This window comes from Crocodylus porosus, unplaced genomic scaffold (assembly GCF_001723895.1).
Source record: "Crocodylus porosus isolate Cpor-Errol unplaced genomic scaffold, CroPor_comp1, whole genome shotgun sequence".
Taxonomy (NCBI): domain Eukaryota; kingdom Metazoa; phylum Chordata; order Crocodylia; family Crocodylidae; genus Crocodylus; species Crocodylus porosus.
Genome location: NW_017728916.1, coordinates 3,463,824 through 3,482,045, shown reverse-complemented (window position 1 = coordinate 3,482,045; position 18,222 = coordinate 3,463,824). Strand labels below are relative to the sequence as shown.

At 49.2% G+C, this 18,222-nt stretch overlaps 1 protein-coding gene across 1 annotated transcript; it reads left to right on the top strand.

Moving 5' to 3' along the window:
• Positions 1–3,535: 3,535 nt before the first annotated feature.
• P2RY4 (pyrimidinergic receptor P2Y4) lies at positions 3,536–16,231 on the top strand. Its single transcript, XM_019536237.1, has 2 exons — positions 3,536–3,716; positions 13,740–16,231. The coding sequence occupies exon 2, from the start codon at positions 13,756–13,758 to the stop codon at positions 14,827–14,829; it is 1,074 nt and encodes a 357-aa protein (XP_019391782.1). The 5' UTR covers positions 3,536–3,716; positions 13,740–13,755; the 3' UTR covers positions 14,830–16,231.
• The last annotated feature ends 1,991 nt before the right edge of the window (positions 16,232–18,222 follow it).

The window sequence follows — 18,222 nt, the reverse complement described above, 5'->3', positions numbered from 1 at the left end:
GTGGTTCAACTTTCTGACATCACTTTCAACTTAACGATGCTTGATCTGATGCCACGCCACAACAGCAAGCAAGTTTGCCAAGTAGCCCATCTCCCTGGAGAACATCTGTCCAAATTTCCCTGGACACTTTCTTTAAGAAGGCGGACAAGACTCCAGGAAAACCTGCAGCCAAGACTCCTAAGAAGATGCCAGCCAACAACCCTTCTAAAAATCCACCAAAATCACCTCAAAGAAGTCCTTCCAAATCAATATGATTGCTATTTACAATATAAATACATTAATGTAGCTATATGACTCATCTATAATTGATTGAGTACAAAATTCTGGGTTATTTTGGTGAAAATAGTGTATCCGGCCTTGATTCAGGAATCAATCCCCCATTTATAACATTGTTCCTATGAGAAAATTGGTCCCAAGTTACAATGTTTCGACTTAAGATGTGGTTTTCAGGAACCAATTGTGTTGTAAGTCAGAGGACTGCCTGTACAAGATTTCCCTACCAGACAATGGATACATGGGGTATATGGTGCCTCCAATGCTTACATAGGCTGTCAGGGATGATACTCCTTTTAGTGCTGGGCTGCAGGTGTCCAGCTTTTGCAAGTGGAAGCCTCAAGGCTCCACAACTGAGATTGGGTCCTGGCTTCAGCAGGAGCATGTCTCGCTGTGTGGCTCTTCCAGCAAGTCCAAAAGAACCAGAATTGAAGTTTTCCCTTTGGTGACTAGGTAGCCAGCAGATGTGTGCCATGACAGCCAAAAATGGATAGCTGTCATCTGGAGCAAAGGATTTTAGAGTCTTTAGGTTTAATGGAAGAGCTAAGCTACCCACCCGGTTGCACAACCTGCCTCCCTGGTCCAGAACATCAAGGATGCCTTTTCCCTCACTGCACTGGGCAGCCAAGGGCTTATTACCACATCCCCAAACCTCAGGTCTTTGCTTGAAGTTCTACTTATGCAGTTTTCACATGTTCTTGATTTTCCCGTTTTGCTGAGGTAGCTCCATTCATATCTTGTTGGTTCTTGAGAGTTCATTCATGCCAACCCTGATGTGCCTATGTGACACACACATATTTCATCACCCAGCTGCAGAGAAGGAAGTATCCCTTTCTGTCCTAGCAGGTCATAGTAGAAGATTGAGTGGGAGAAACTGAGAGACACGTTCCTTAAAAATAACACAAAAATTCCCCATACTCTCCACAGCTCATATCTCCAAGATGACCTGTGGCACTTCTGCTGCGTTGCTCTGCTGCTGAACTCCCTGCTGTTGTAAGCGCAGACATGGTGGGGAGAGGTGTTTGTGGGCATTTCACACACACACTCCAAATATGGCTGCCCCAGGGGATTTCACAATGACTTTTATACAGGCCCATTGCAGTGTCACAGCTCTTGCTTTGTGTTTCTCCCATTCCACAAAGGTATCAATCTGTCTTTTAAGTGTTATGTGATCCAGCCACCTCCAGCCCAGATCACAGCTGGAGATGGGCCCATGTCATGTGACCCACCATGTGTTTCAGTGAGGTTCATAGAGGACATTGAGCAAGATTTTGTTTTCCTTTGGGCACATGCTGTAACTACAGTGTGTCAGAGCAGACTCCCACGTCTCATGTGTCAGCATTTCTGCGCTGAAAAATGATGGCGGGGTTGCTTTAACTAAAGCTCATTCGACAAGCTTTAGTTAAAGTGTCTCCACCACCATTTTTCAGTGTGGAGACTCTGATACATGAGACACTCCAGGCACTTTAACTAGAGTGGCTCCCAGAGACAAATTCTTTGGCTTGCTGGGAGCAGAGGCAGCCCTCGCAGAGAACAGTTCCCAAGGGGCACAACTAAAAAGGTTCCTGCGGTCCTGTGGACTGCACAGAAACTTCAAAAAGAAAACTTTGAAGGACAGGTCAGACCTACCTCACTGGGTCTGAGCTGGGCAGCAAAAGCTGGACAGGCCTATACTGCACTGAGGCATGACCATATAGCTGGGGTTCAGCCACGCAGCTAGGCTGAAACACCATAGCTTTAGAAACAGCAGAAAACAAGGCCCAGACATTGGACATTGGCTGTGGCCTGGATTTCTGGTCTCAGCTATACCCCATGCTGAGACAGTACAGTTACAAAACAGAGGGGGCCAGGCCCCTGTAGCCAGTAACTGCCAGCACCCATTCCTGGGCAATTAACACCCCCATTGTGTTAACCCACTTAAGAAAAAAAGAAAAGTAAGAGGGAGGAAATAGGAGTCTCAAACTCCAAAACAGACTTTCTCTTCCTCTATCTGTGGCTCTCCCTTCAAATAGTGTTTGCTTGCCTCTCCAGCAAAGAGAGGGACAGACCTTCCTTGCCCATGGGGAGCAGGTTTTCTGGTTCCCAATATAGCTGCACAGCTCTCAGCAGGCAGATGAATTAAGACCCCCAGACTCTTAGTGAGTTGTTCATATACACCTGGTGTGAAATCACCCAAGCTTTGTCCACATTTCGAACACACCTGGTGTGAAATCACCCAAGCCTTGTCCAGTGTGGGAGGGTCACATTTCAGTCTTTCTCCCAGCCAATCTGCCTGAAGAATCCTCTGCTTCTTCTGCCCAATGAGCCCAAAGGGCTTTCCATATTTTCCCCAGATATGGGCCCCAGCTTGCCATGTGCTGAGCACTAGGCCAGAACAACAGGGGTCATCTTGCCCATATCAAAACACACGCAGAGGGGAAAAAACCCACAAAACACAGCTCAGTGTATATATAGGTGTTACAATAGAAAGTGAAGTCACCTGGGTTTCTGGTGAGATGATTCCTGGGCCAGACACCTCAGAGGGGCAGGCAGCACAAGGCAATTGGGGCTGCACAGACAGGACAAGGTTGTGAGGTTGGGTCAGTGCAATGCAACACTGCTGTCTCCCTGCAATGTGGTATCAGGGAAGCTGATTAATGCAGAGAAATGCTAATAAAACCAGTTCCCAGAGGTATCCCCAAAAGAGCTGCACAGCAAGGGACTCTCCTCCTGAGTCAGAGTCTTTGTTCCTGGCCACCCTAACTGGAATCTAGTGAGCACTGTCCAAGGGCTGGGAGAAGAACTGGGAAAGGGAGACAGAAGCCAAGAAGAGCAGAAGGGAGAGTTCATCCATGCGTGATGCAAGTGCCAGCAATTTCCCTCTCCCCTCAGCAGACTCCTTGCTTTCACTGCCTTTCATGCAGCAGGCTGAGTCCTGCAGCTCCGCAGACCTTTCTGTGGGAATGTCACAGTGGGAAAGGGCATCCCCTGAGGGCTTTGAGAGTTTGTTGCCTATTTCAAGGGCCTAAGATTCGGGCAGGAGAGGGGCAGAATATCTCTGACATGGAACCAGGGAAGGACAAGGAGACTGTCCAGAGACAGTGGGAGAAGGAGGCTACTGGAGGCAGAGGGACAGGTCCCCAGAGCATGAATTGTCAGAGGCTGCACTCCCCACAGGGGCTGGCTCTGTGGCCCTCCAAGGAGCAGTTTCTCCAAGAGGCATATTATGCAGCTTTGCTGCTTGGAGGAAGGGAAGCTGGCACTGGCCCTGGCTTGCCCCGCCCCCGCCCCTCCTTCTTTGGCACTTTGCACAGAGCAAGTCTGAAACTGCAAGTGGCTGGGGAGAGGGAGCAGCGCGGTGATGATGGTGACTGTGGAACAGACTGGTCAGGGATGGGAACCAGCTGGGGTCCAACCCAACACAGGGATGCACAAGGCCTGATGCCCTGACACGAGGGAAAGAGGTGAGGGGGCACATCGGAGGGGCACCACGAGGGCTGTGACATTGTGGCTGGGGTGGCCACTGAGCAGCATTGCAGGGATCATGGGAGGGGAGGCAGGAGACAACCCAATTCCCCACCATATTGGGGCTTCACCAGTACTGCTGTGTTTGGGTTACCATGTTTCCCCTGCTGGGAAAGTAACCTCAGCCAGGCAAAGAAAGGTGGCTTGGGGAAAGTCCTGCACTGAGAGGCCAGGTCCCCTTTACAGCCAGCAAAGCAGAATCACCTGGGCAGGGAAGAAGCTGCTTTGGTGGGTGGGGGACACACTCACTCCTGGGGCTGCACTATATATGCTGCCACTTAGATGGCAAGCTGTGTGGGGCAGGGCCTGCCTGTTGTACCTGAGCCTATCGCATCTGGCACAGCAGGGCTTGGATCTCACTAGCTGTGTTGCACTGCAAGTACAGTGTATCAACCCCTCCTTGCTAGAGTCTTATACACCCTCTCAGAGACTCAGACTCATCTGCACTGGGCCCCTGCTTCCCCCTTCTTCTTGGGCACATGTGTGCTATGGCTGCGGATATTGTTCCTGCCCCTCAAGGGGAGCCAGATTCTGAGCTCCTCTGAGGAAGGAGTCTGAGTTTTTTGGGCATGAAACAGAAGTAGCTGAACAACCAGCCCCACATTGTGTCACTGGGTAGACCTGGGGCTCAGGTCCCAACTGGGCCCCCTTCTTCTCACCCCAGTGTGGCTGTGGCCACTGCTTTAGTCACCTCTTCTTCTTTACCCCAACATGGCTACTCCTCTCTGCTCAAGTCAGCATTGCTTTCCCTCCTCACCAAGTGTAGGGGTCTCTTTCCCTCTTCTTAAAGTGACCACCGCATTTTCTACTGGGTAGGGACTTTTCCTCCCATCCACACGGCCACTTCCTCTTCCTCAGTCCAATATACCTTCCTAGTGCATGGCAGAGTTGCTTTATGTGCTGCTCTGATTTCCACTAGTTGTGAAAGATTATATAACTTCTCTTCCTCTGACATGAGGGAGAAAGAAGGGTGCAGTTTCTGCCTGTCCCTGGCGTGGGGTGGGGTGGGGTGGGAACCCTGCTGCACTACACCTTGCCAGAGCAAAAGGTCCCAGGAGCAGCTGCACCCAGTGGCGCTCAACTTACATGGCTCTGTGGATTGGATGAGTGGCTCAGGGCTGGTCTGCAGGCTGGATCACATGCAGTCAGCCTATATGCCTGAGCCAGTGTGGGGTTGGTGTGCAAAGTTGGTTCGTGGGTGTGACCAGATGTGGTGGCCCAGCCCTGTGCACTGGATCCTGCTGCAGAATGACTGTCTGCACTGGTCTGACTCCACGCACCAGACCCAGTTGCAGAGCAACCCCACATGCAGACACAATCTGGTGGGCAGGGGCATGTCATCCAGCCTGTAGGGCTACCCACGGGTCTGGAAATTTGGCAGTGCCACTGCACCCCCCACACGCCCGCCATGGCGGATCCTGCCACCACTACCCCACTGCCAAATTTCCACACCTGTAAGGAGACTCATGGGTTGGATCTGGCCAATGCGTCAGAGGTGAAGCACCACTGGCTGTAATACATACTTGGTACATCTTCCTGAAGTTTCTGTATTTGCTGCTGCTGCTGGGATGGGAAGGGACAAAAGGAGAAATTAGATCATTCTCCCATTCTGCAAGGCTTTGGGCTGCTTAAGCCCCCCTGGGATCAGTCAAAAGGAACTTTTTACAGGAAGTTTTACATAATTTCCTCCTTTGTTTTGCAATTTCCAAGAGGACAGTAGAAGAGAAGAAGAGCCCTGGTTGCAATCTGGTCTCAGAATTGCCCTGCCTGCCTTTGCACAACTGTTTGTCTATCTGTACATCAGCATTTCATAAATGCCTGTTCCTCTGTGCAAGGCAACTTTATGCTCAAAGTCCTTGCAATGTTCTTCCAGGGTGATGTTACACTGGGACACACAGGGAGGAGAGACAATTAGGCCATTGGCACTTGTATTCGGAGAAGAACGCAGGAACTTTGAGCTGCTAAACAAAATCTGGGTTCTTTACTGCCTCATTCATTTTATTGATGCCTTTTAAATGCCTGGGTAAATATAGAGATTAGGAGGTACCTGGCATTAAGTAACACATCAGGGTTCAAGTAACCACTCACAAGAGCATGTGCAGGCAGTGAGAAGATCAGCAGACAAGGTCTGGTGTGGGCAGTGGGAACATTTTGAGTTGACTGTGGGCCACAACAAGGCCTGAAGTGGACATTAGGGGATGGGTCAGCAGGATGTGTTTAGAGTGCAGTGGGATAGGAGCAGGGCTGGGAGTGGATGAGTGAGTTACAGGCAGAGTTGGGAGCCTCATGTACTAGCAGAGGGGGTTTCTTTCCTGCGTGACAGGGTAAAGGCCAGTGTGTCTTCCCTAACATCGGCCATCCTCCCTTGCTCTGCAGCAGCTGTGGCTTGTGGTCACTGTGAATTAGCATAAGTACTCTCTGCTTCATCAGTGGGTCTAAGTGCTGCTACCATCCTGTCTGGGCTGGAACGGCTGAACCAATGGGATGTTCTTGAGGGGAGCCCATGCTGCTTTATGTAATTTGGGATCATCACAGTCCTGTTGGCCTTAGATCACCTCTTATATAAATCTCACACCAGCCTTTCCTTAGGAAGATGGGGTACATCACCCTCCAGAAAGTGGCACTACTACTCCTCCCTGTGATCAGAGGGGGCTGCTAGAGTGTGAGGAGTGGGGCTTACTCCCCACCCTAGACCAAGAGCCTCCATTTCTCATGGCACAAGGGCAAGGCTGTCTGAGACCCCTCTTGGCTGGAAGTACAGTCTCCACCCTTCTGCTGGGCTGGTCCATGCTGCCCCTCAACTCATAATATCTGCCTGCTCCTCATCTGGCTGGTGAATCTTCTGTTCCCACCAGCTTTAGAGCCAATGTCAACAATGAGAGCAAATATGGAGCTTCCGCCTCTGAGCAGTGGCAGAGCCACTATTGCTGGGAGGGGCAGGGCTGAAGGAAGGGCAGTAGTGGGTTGGGAGAGGAATCTCCCAGATGACGAGGCTGACAGAGTGTCTCTCTCTGGGAGTTTGCTATGGGCACTGGTCCTATGATACGTCACTTTAGCTACGCTCTCCTGCCATGGGAGGAGCAGAATGGCCTCTGGGAGCAAACAAACATTCTGGCACCGTTCAAACACTCCCCTCCCTCTTCCAGGGAGGCCAAGTGTCTCTTCCCTGGCTTCCTCTCTGCCTAGCCCCACTTCATTCTGTTTGTCAGATGGCACCAGTCTGTCTATTGAGCCTGAAGTCCCTTGTCCCAGCAGCAGTATCTAGGTCATTTATTGTTGCATGATGCAGATCTTTGACTCTTCCCATTCCTGGACATATGCTCCTCTCCTCAAAGGCCTTGACTGCAGATGCCTCTGCTAGGAAAACTCTACCTGGTGACGTGGCTCTGAAAAGTCTTAGTCTGAGCTGCTCGTGTTCCCACTTAAATCAAAAGTGGGAACATCCAGTTGCATTCATGATTTGAATTAGTGGATTTAATAGTGGTTGAAATCAGCAAGCAGGAAGCCTTGATTTAAATAGGCCATTTTAATCATATTTGATATTTGTACTTTTTAGTTATTTTCCTAAGAAAGATTGCATAAAAACATTGATTTGCATCTAAATTTACCATTGACACTAATTTTAATGTATATTTTTATTTTTTACATTTTCTATTGTGTTAGAAAATGATGAAAAAATATTAAATGGTCAATTTTTTACTTGTGATTTGCGTCAATCTGCATTTGGATTGAAATTGGAATTCAGTTAAAATTCAGAAAAAATATAATTTTGTATTGTTTTATTAAGTAAAACTACCTTCTGTGGGGCCACATAAATGGCTATTATGTAACTAAGTAAAATAAGTTATCCAAATATATCTTCTGTTAAGAACTAAATAGTTCATTTGGAAGGCCATTTTATTTTTAGTTATTGAATTAAACTAGTTTTGGTCACCAGGTTTTAAAACTAGTAGATCTCATCATCTACAGCTCATTTTTATTTGTAGCTTAGAAGAGGAAAACAAAATGTTCCTTCTTTTTCATTTCTTATTTGTCTCTCAATTTTGAATGACTTAGTCATTGAACTTAAGTGGTTCAATAAACTGAAAGAAAAAAATATTTTCTGACCCACAGAAGAGGCTGCTGCAGTCAAAAGCTGAAGTACAAACTTAATTTCCAGGTGCTTACCTCTTGACTTTTACTGATTCCGTGATTTGACTTTCTTTAAAGCATGCACTGATCAACATTATTTATATTTAATTTAAATGATTATAATAGATTACAATATGCTTAAGTTTTACTATAGCTTGTCCTAAGTTTCAAATTTAGTTTGAATTAGGTTTATTTTTAAATGCATTAAATTTATATTAAGAAATTATTAACATTTTACAAAATGGATTGCTTCTTAAATAACTGATTTTGCCCTGCACCTCTGGATCCTCTCCTGATTTGTTTGACCTGTATCCTCCCTGGAAGTCTTGTGTTGTTCTGATCTACATGAGAGATTCCTAAACCCAGCGAGAGCAATTTCATCCATCTGAGTTCTGAAACGAGTTCTTTGTGCAGCGTTAAGGAAATCCCTATGGGATTCATTAACTGTTCTTACCCTTCCTCATATTGCAGCCCTAACTGCCCTGACGATCTGTCCCACCCAGCTCCCGTTGCCTTTGTTAATTCTGATGCCAATCTTGTCCTCATATAATGAATTGCAGGGGAGATAAGGTTGCCTTCAGTTAATCATTCCATCTCCTGAGATAAGTGAGCATTCCACAGCTCCTATCTTCCAGCTGTCACAGTACTTCACTACCACATGAGACCCTAGCACAGCGAGAACTAGCAGTCTAGACTAGAGTCTGACAACGGTGGCTTCTAACTCACTGGCACCTTGGCCTCAGATTTGGATGGTTTGTTTTTCTTTGTCAAACTGAAAACTTAGGAAAATCAGGAGTCTCCATTGGTGAACCAGGTTTAGTTGCTCACTGTTCTAGGATGACTTCTCCAGTGTCCAGTCTGAAGCTGAAAAAATAAGGATCCAGCATGTGTCTGACTGTATGTGTAGGTCCAGAGACCGTCTGGAAGAATCCCACTGTAGTTACTACTGGAAAGAATCATCCCACAACTCCTGAGTAGGCACAGCTTGGTTTCTGCTACTCTGTTCACCAGAGTTTATTCTCCCATCCTTTCTGTATAGAACTGTATATACAATAGAACAGCTTCTATCTGGGCAGCAGGGCAGATCTACACCATTCTTCAGTTGGCAAAGAAGGTGGTGTCTAATGCTGTCCAGAGACACACCAGCCAGGCCACATGCCAGATGAGCTATGTGCACCACTTCCAATTAATCAAACTTTCCTTGACTCCAGAAGAGCCCTGGGGGCTTTTCCAGGCCACCAAATATTCAAGGGAAACCGGTGTCATCTGCACAGGCAAAACAAAATGGATGGACAAAGCTCTGCTTTGTGGTAGCTGTGGTAGCAGTTTTCCTGGTCAGCTCTGCAGCTGGTGTTAGACTAGTTCTGTTGGCTTCATTGGTTAGCTACTGATTGCAGTTGGCCAAAATCCTATCAGATGTGCCTGTCATTTATGTATTTATACTGTGATCATCACAGAGATTGTGGAGTGCTGATTTACTGCTGCATAATCAATACCCTATGGCACATTAGGAGAGAAATGGAAAAAGCAACTGGTACTCAAAAGGAAATGGCTGAAGGTTTTTAGGGAGCTTACCTAGCTTGGGTAGGTTATGGGGTAATGTGCTTTTGTGAAAATATCACAGGCCCTTCCATCAGCAAATGTCCAGGGGTCCAGTATTACATGTCTGAATTAGGACATTTTCAGCAATACAGTACCAGGCTGGGCAATCAGTTTAGTGCTGGCTCACAGTTACTTAATTGCTGATACCATTTCATAAATGTCTGGACTTTTGAAGGTCTCCCAAGGAGATTATCAGAACCAAAGACAACACTATGATACTATAGCATCCCCCACAGAAAAATCTGGGTAACCACTTGTAAGAATGCCCTGCAGTTTCTTGCAGAAGCTTCTCTGGGTGGCTATGGACCTCTTTTTATCTGTTTACAGAGGAACTGGCTGAGGTAATATTTGATCAGGACCTGCCTGGTGCTCTCTAACCTCAAGGTGTTTGTTCTTCAGGGATATTACACCTAATTTAGTTCTGTAATAAACCAGTGAAGTAATCTGCACCTTTACAAGGTGGGAGGAAACTGCAGAGTGTTTGATCCTGGACTTCAAGCACCAGTTCAGCTTAAAACACAAATAAGTGTTGCAATCAAAGAGACCCAACTATAACAGCAGTGTGGGACTGTCCTGCAGTTGGAAACCCAACCCAGTATCCTTTGTTGTAAACCTGCATACATCAGTCTCACCTGTCTCCCCATTCGCTTGTGTTTTTACTACCATTTCTACCAGCACAGGGACCCTAGTGAAAAACTAGGGCCCCATTTTGCTAGGTGCTGTACAGGCAAGTGACAAAGACAACAAAGAGCTCACAATACACATGGCAAACAAGATGCAACAAGGTGGTGAGAGAGACAAATCAGATGGGAAAGACGGTGAATAGAGCATAGCATACTGCAGCTCTATGCCCTGCACCTGGGAAAGAAACGTCTTGTCACCAAATACCATCTCTGCATCCAGATGCCTTCTCTTTCTCTGAACTGTCCACAGTCTCATGTTTTCTGAATTATAAGACTAAGAACCCCCATACAGTGAATTAGGCATTGAGCATATATCTTCTGCCTGAGGTGTAGACTGTATTTTAGAAAGGGATCCAGTCTTGATTTAGTAATCTCATATGATAGAGAATCCCCCACATGCCTAGTTAAGTAGGTCCAATAGTCAGTTACTCTCAGTCTTTAAAATGCACATTTGCCTGGTTTCAGTTGCCACCTTTTGGATCTCATTCAGACTTTTTCTGTTAGATTAAAGCCACTCTGCTATAAGAAATCTCTCTCTTACTCAGGTACTTGCAGACTTTGATCAGGTCACCACCTAACCTTCTCTTGGATGAACAAAATGGATTGAGCTTCTCATTTCTTTCACTGTAACCTGTGTTTTCCAGACCTCACATAGTTTGGTATTTCAGCAGTGGTATCACATTTTCACGCAGTACTGATGAGACCACCTCCCAACTCCGGCTTGAAATTTTCCTGCCTATACATACAAGAATCACATTCTCTCTCTCGGCTATGGTATCACACCAAGACCTCATGTTCAGTTGGTCATCCACCCTGACCTCTAAAGCCCTTTCTCATGTTACTGCATTCCACAGTCCCTCGTGATATAAATGAGTCCTTCCTGCATTCTTTGTTCCTAGATGAAAGACCTTGCATTTGGCTGTATTAAAACACGCTATTCAAATGAGTTCACCTTAGCATTCAGTCCAGCTCAGCCTGCATATCTGTCCCTGTCATTTTCTTCAGATCATTGATGAAAGCATTTGAAAAGCACTCATCCATAAACAGATCCCTATGGGACCCCATCAGAAACACCCCCGTTCGATCACAGTTCCCTATTTAGAAGTCTATTGGTTAACCAGCATTTGACCCACAAAAGTTACAAACCAAGGTTGGCATGGGAATAACCAGTAAATCAGTTGCTGATGCATCAGACAGGTCCAAAGAAGAACAGTTTATAGCAGGGGTGAGCAAAACCTGAGCCATGGGCCAGATCTGGTCTGCCAAGGGATTTTGTCCTGCCCAGCCCAGAAGCAGGGGGCAGCCTGGGGCTGGTACGGCTGCCTGTAGGCATGTAGCAGGGCTGGGGCAGCACAGCAGTTGCGCTGTGTTGGTGGCTCCTCCTGGCTGCTGCCACTGCTGGACCTGGTCCTGCTACCTGGGCAGCCCAGCAAGTCTGCCCTGCACCAACCACTAGAGGCAGGACCCATGCAGGCAAGGTGCTAGACTGGGCAGATGGGATGCAGCCATGGGCAGGCAGGGAGCAGTGCTTGGGAGCAGGATGGGTGGGTGAAGCTGGGATCACAGGGTGGGATTGTGGGGTGGTGACAGTGTTTGGCCAAGGCACAGCCACGATCCACTGCCCCCCTGGCCCTGCAACGGGCACAGGTTCTACAGCAAGGGTGTGCAGCTCTGCCCCTGGCCCTGCACTGTCACTGCCCCAAGACTCTGGACCCAGCCCTGAACACTGCTCCCTGCCTGCCCGCAACCCCATCCCTTCTGACTGGTCTCACACCCTGCCCACGCAGGTCCTGGCTGGCTTCCATGGAGACTCTGGGATCATTGGGCTGTGACAGCAAGGGCCTGGGGCCCCGGGCACAACTGCGATCCACACCTCATATACCCCTGCCTGCACAACTGGTGCATGTTGCAGGGGCATGTGGGCAGCAGATTATAGCTCTGCCCCAGGCCACAGCCCTGCCTGCTTGTCCCACTCCCAGATGGCACTTCTAGCCCACTTGGGTTGGTTCCCAGATGGCAGCCCCATCCCATCCACACATGGGGTCCACTTAGGAAGTTTTGGTGAGCTGTTGTGTGGGGGAACAGGTTGCTGACCTGGCCTGTGACAGCTCACCAAAACTCCCTATGTGGTCCATGGGCCCAAATAATTGTTCACCCCTGGTTTATAGCCATATTACACAGCTTCCCCCCCCTAGGCTGGAGATGGGGAAATGATACCCTCATAAGAGGGCACGAGGGCCTGGTTCTACACTTTGCTGCTGGCCAGGATGCCCCATTATGAGGGGTATTACCACTGGGTCACTTGATATTCTGGTGTTGGTGATAGAACAGAGCAGTGGGCACTGCTCACCCATATCTGCTGTATGATAACAGATCCCTTTTATTCATTGAGTTGTTTTGTTGTCAGCAAACAGTTCATCAGCTTACGTCTTTTGCCCTTGCCCTGGATGTGACTTTGGTCAATTGCTAATGCAGCTAACAAAGAGATGGCTTCACCCACCCCTGGAACCAGCACTGATGCATGGTAACAAAGGAAGTGTGCACAAGTCACCCTGGGCTAGGTGAACGGAGATATTCACCACCTTTGTGAGCTCAACCTCTTGTACAGGGTGGTCAGTGGGATGGGAGACACTTGCCTCCTGCAGAGAAGAACTGGACCCTAGGCTTTAGATGTTCTGAGATGCAAGTGCAGCCATGTCCTGGTACACTTGCACTCTCTCCCCACTGTTTCCTTCCCCAGAGATTCATTTACCAAGGTGGTGCAAATCCTGAACCCTTCCCCTTATACAGTGCAACCAGGCAATATCCCACCTTGATTGTGACCTTACAGGTGACCTTACTGGGATTCACCTTCATCACGACTCCTCTTTGTGTGACTCAGCTCAGTGTTCAGAAACTATGAATGCCTATAATTCGCAGGGGCGGGAATCTGGGTTCTCTCCCAATGTCCATGGACACTGCGCCTTCAATGGGCCCCTTCAACAGCTCCCCAAGGATTTGTCCGAGCCAGAATGTTTCTCCAGGCAAGACTTTTTCTGTTCAGTGACTCTGCCCTCTTTCCTTTGTAAGTGGCCCCTCTGGGATCTGCTGCATTGTTAGGGTGATGCCAATTAGACTGAAACAAGTTTCAGAGCCACTGTGCTGGCATTTAGCTAGGAACAGCTACTGCTCATAAAGGTCTCATTGTTCGGAACAGAGTGGTTTATCGGAACAGGGTTTATCCGAGTAGCTACTTAAGTTCAAGGAGGGCTGGGGGAAAATAGGCTTTTCTATCCAGCGCATGCTGCCTGGGGTCTTGTACACACTGCATCATCCAGCACTGTTCCTTCAGCTGATTAAAGGGCATTAATGAAGCTCTGAAAAGGCGAGTAGGAAATATTCCTCGGCTGGGTGGAAAGCCCAATATAGTGGAAACACAAAACAAAGAACCATCAGAGCAAAAGAAGTATCTGTGGGGGAGGTCTGGGATCCTTCAACCCCTCTAGATCAAACACCTACAAGTAGCGGAGACCATTAACTCACACATTTTTGTTACTATGTCATTAGGTCTGGCTTAAAGGCAATGGCTGCCTTAGTGAGGACATATCCAGCTGCCTTGTTGACACCAACCCCTGCTTCTCAGATGACAGGAAATGCCACAGAGGAGAAATGTGTCTTCAATGAAGAGTTTAAGTTCATCCTGCTGCCCGTGTCATATGGGATTGTGTGTGTGGTAGGACTGCTGCTCAACTCCTGGGCCTTGTGGATGTTCATCTTCAAGATGAGGCCGTGGAATACCACCACCATCTACATGTGCAACCTGGCCATCTCGGACACCCTCTATGTGCTCTCCCTCCCCACCCTAGTCTATTACTATGCTGATCGCAACAACTGGCCCTTTGGGGAGGCACTCTGCAAGATTGTGCGCTTCCTCTTCTATGCTAACCTCTACTGTAGCATCCTCTTCCTCACCTGCATCAGCCTGCACCGCTATGTGGGGATCTGCCACCCCATCCGTTCACTGAAGTGGGTGAAGACCAAGTATGCAAACTGGGTCTGTGTGGGTGTGTGGTTTGTTGTTACCATCTGCCTCATCCCCAACCTGGTCTTTGTCACCATCAGCACCAGGGGCAACAGCACCCTCTGCCATGACACCACCAAGCCTGAGGAATTTGACCACTATGTACACTACAGTTCCTCAGTGATGGTCCTCCTCTTTGGCTTTCCCTTCCTGGTGATTGTTGTGTGCTACTGCCTGATGGCCAAGAAGCTCTGTAAAACCAACTTCTCCTACGTGAACAAGACCTTGCCCTCATACAGGAAGCGCTCCATCAAAATGATCATCATTGTGCTCTCAGTCTTTGCACTTTGCTTTGTTCCATTTCATATCACAAGGACGCTCTACTACACTTCCCGACTCTTCCAAGCCAACTGCAAGACCCTCAACATTGTCAACTTCACCTACAAGATCACACGACCCCTGGCCAGCATCAACAGCTGTATAGACCCTATCCTGTACTTCATGACTGGGGATAAGTACAGGGGAAGGCTGCGTCGGGCTTTAGCCAAAAGACCTAAACCCAACCTGCCATCTGTTTTGAACCTGGTAGCCAAATACAAGGAAAATGGCTCATCCAGCACCACAACTAATACCTGAGAAAAGTGGGTGAATGGGAGATACTGGAAGCAGAAAGGTATTGGAAGGGTGGGCCCAGATGAGCCAGGGTGTTCCTAGTCTGGAATAGAGGCCTGGTATTAGGAAAACCAGCATAACTAGATAGTGTCACTGTAGAACAGAGGCCTCCTTCACTCATGTTCTCTTTTGAGGTATATCCACATGTCCTGGGTCTGCCTCTGCCATTGTCATTCTGGCACCAGGCTTAAGCTCTGGCTGTTTCTGATCTTGGTTTACACCCCCACTCCCTGAGCATACCCAGCTTCTCAGGACAGACCCCTACCTCAGATGTTCTGAGAAGAGCCACAGGCTTCTCAGCAAAGCCTGGGAGGGCTCCACAGGTTAATGCCTAATGGATGATAGGGAGAAAAAACTTCTTCTTCTTGCCCCAGTGTCCATCCTGCAGGGCAGAGGGTCCAGAGGACTTGTCTAACGAAGAGCCTGGTATGCTGCTACACAGTGTATTTCTTGCCTCAAAAGTGAGAGGGGCAGTGAAGGAGACATGGTGGCTCTCCTCTGGCATGGGAACCTAGAAGCCTCAGTGACAGCAAAGAAATGTAGCTTTTCACAGGCATGGCCTCTTGGGACCTCCTAAAGGAAGCTATTTCAAACAGGCTGGGGCCTTGTGCTTTAGGCAAAGTGACTGACAGTCCACTGCCTGAGGTGCAATGCTATGGAGGTGAGGGAACGAGCACAGGACATGCTGGGTCTGATGCTACAAGACACAGGGGCTTAGGTGGGAGAAAAGGAGCCTGTCCTAGTGAGGCAGAGAAAACTCCTTTAGAGCTTCGATGAAAGCGACTCAAAGAAGAGAGTCTGAAGATTAACAGAGGAAAAGATGAAAACTGCTTAGCACTGAATAAATGTGAAGTGACCTGACTAAGTCTAAACTGCGTCAAAGGCTGCCCTTCATTCACTGGGAATCTGGGACAGCATGTGCTAGTGGGGCCAGCTAGAGGGAGGCATGGAGGCACAAAGCAATATCTGATCTGGCAGGAAAATCAGCTGGCTTGTAGGTGATGGGGCAACCACCAGTGCAGGCAGATGAGTGCCTCCCGGGTACTGGCTCCAGCACCATAGATGAGAAATGGGGAGGGGGCTGGACAGGCCCCTTTGGGAGCAGCTGAGAGCGATGGGCGAGGTTGTGTCCAGCAGAGGTGAAGCTGCTGGTGGAGGTGCTGCAAACACTGTGTGCTGCTTCCCACACTGTCCTGTGGGGCACGCAAGGGAGTGACTCACATAAGAAAAGAGCATCTCAGCACCTTCACCCCCTGCTCTCTAGACAGGAGGACAGAGGAAGTGGGGCAAAGCCACCTCCCCACCCAGGGCTATGACAGGGAAGCCTTCTGTAACTGGCTGAATCATGAATAAAATGTTTTCCTGAGCAGTTTCTCTATGGTCTGGGCTTATTTCCCTCCCGCTCTGACCTGTCACCAGGAAAAGAACCACCATGGAGAAAGTTGGCACCACAGGTTAGTCAAGTTAGGAAAGGTCCCTTGCCAGAGACAGAGAAAGAAATCCTTGGTGCTGTCTCTGTCTGTAGGGTCCCAGCAACCTGGAGCCTCAGCAATGCTCAGAGCAAATCTCTTCCAAGGAACGCCCAGACACAGCCAACCCGCACGTCCCACAGCCTTCATGCCAGGGAATTACTGTGGGAGCCACCCCAGGATGCCCCAGGGCAGGAGGAAGTGGGAGCAAGGCCCTAGGAGGGGAGTATCACGACCTTTGCACACACCACAAAACTGACCTTTAAACCGGCTTAAATGCCCTTTTACACTGTTTTAATGGTGTTGCTATATGCACGTTCAGTGGCATATTCCATGTTAATGCTGTTGCTGTTTGCATGCTCGGTGGCATACTCCACTTTAAATGACTTTGGTACATAGCAAGATAAAACACCTCCGAGGTGTTTTAGTTTGCTACCTAACGAAGTGCAACAGTGCATGGGGCACTGGAAGCCGACATGCTTGGGGCTTGGTGGGCCCCACGCAGCTCAGGGGCTATGGGACCTGGTGGCAGTACATGCAGGCAGGCTCCACTGAAGGAAAAAAAAAAGCCACAAGCCTGATCTTTTTTTTCATTCCCAAGAGCCTGCCTGCCTGAGCTGTGCAGGGGACCGCTGCTTCCCCCCATGGCTGCAGGGGGACCAGTGCTTCCCTCTGTGGCTGCAGCACCCCCCAGGAATGCCCGAGTTGGGTGCCAGCGGGTGGGTGCTGCTAGGGGACCCCCATGCAACTCAGGGACCACTTGGCCCACCGGCAGCTCGCTCCCTCTCTGTCCATCAAAGAGGCAGGTAAGGATCCTGCCTAACTCCTAGGTAAAAGGGAGGTGCACGCCCAGTGGAAGGGAGGAGCCATCACCAGGGCCCGGGGATGCAGGGGGGCAGTCCTCTGTTGCTCGGGGCTGCAGGGGGGCAGTCAGGAAGGCCAAGGTGGAGATGGAACTGGGACTAGCTTCCCGGATCGAGGACAACAAAGAAGTCCTTTTTTAAACACATAGCGGGCAAAAAGAAGGTTCGGGTAATGTGGGGCCCCTGCAGGACATGTTAGGAAATTTGTTCATCGCACCAGACGACAAAGCTAACCGACTTAACGATTTCTTTGCCTCCATTTTCCTGAGCAGGGGCCAGAACAGCCACCCCCCCGCTGGGCCCCCCTCAGGCCCCAGGGGAGGCGCACCCAGGCCAAGGGTTAGTGAGGAACTAGGCAGGAAACTTCTGGAGGGACTGGATGCATTCAAATCGGCTGGTCCGGACGATCTCCACCCCAGTGCTGAGGGAATTAGCTGAGGTCGTTGCAGGACCCCTGGCATAGCTGTACAAGCACTTTTGGTCCTCTGGTGTGGTGCCAGAGGACTGGAAGAGGGCCAACATGCTTCCCATCTTCAAAAAGGGGAGGGAGGATCCAGGAAACTATAGGGCAGTTAGTCTTACCTAGATCCTGGGTAAGCTTTTTGAGAAAATTATTCTGGCGCATGTCCATGAGGGGCCAGCAGGGGAAATTATGCTTAGGGGCAACCAACACGGGTTCATTTGAGGCAGGTCCTGTCAGACCAGCCTGGTGGCCTTCTACAACCAGGTCACCAAATCCTTAGACGCAGGGGTAGCAGTGGACAGAGTCTTTCTGGACTTTCAGAAGCCCTTCGACACCGTCTCTCACCCCGTTCTCATTAAGAAACTGGGGGACTGTGGTGTCGACACCTACAGTCAAATAGGTCGCCAACTAGCTGGAGGGCCGCACCCAGAGAGTGGTGGTGGACGGGTCATTTTTGGCCTGGAGGGATGTGGGCAGTGGGGTCCCCCAAGGCTCGGTCCTCGGGCCCGCACTGTTCAACATCTTCATCAGTGACTTGGACGAGGGGGTAAAAACCACCCTG

What these genes read in the sequence shown, in the direction of transcription:
- P2RY4 (XM_019536237.1), top strand. Translation starts at nt 13,756, where the DNA reads ATGGCTGCCTTAGTGAGGACATATCCAGCTGCCTTGTTGACACCAACC.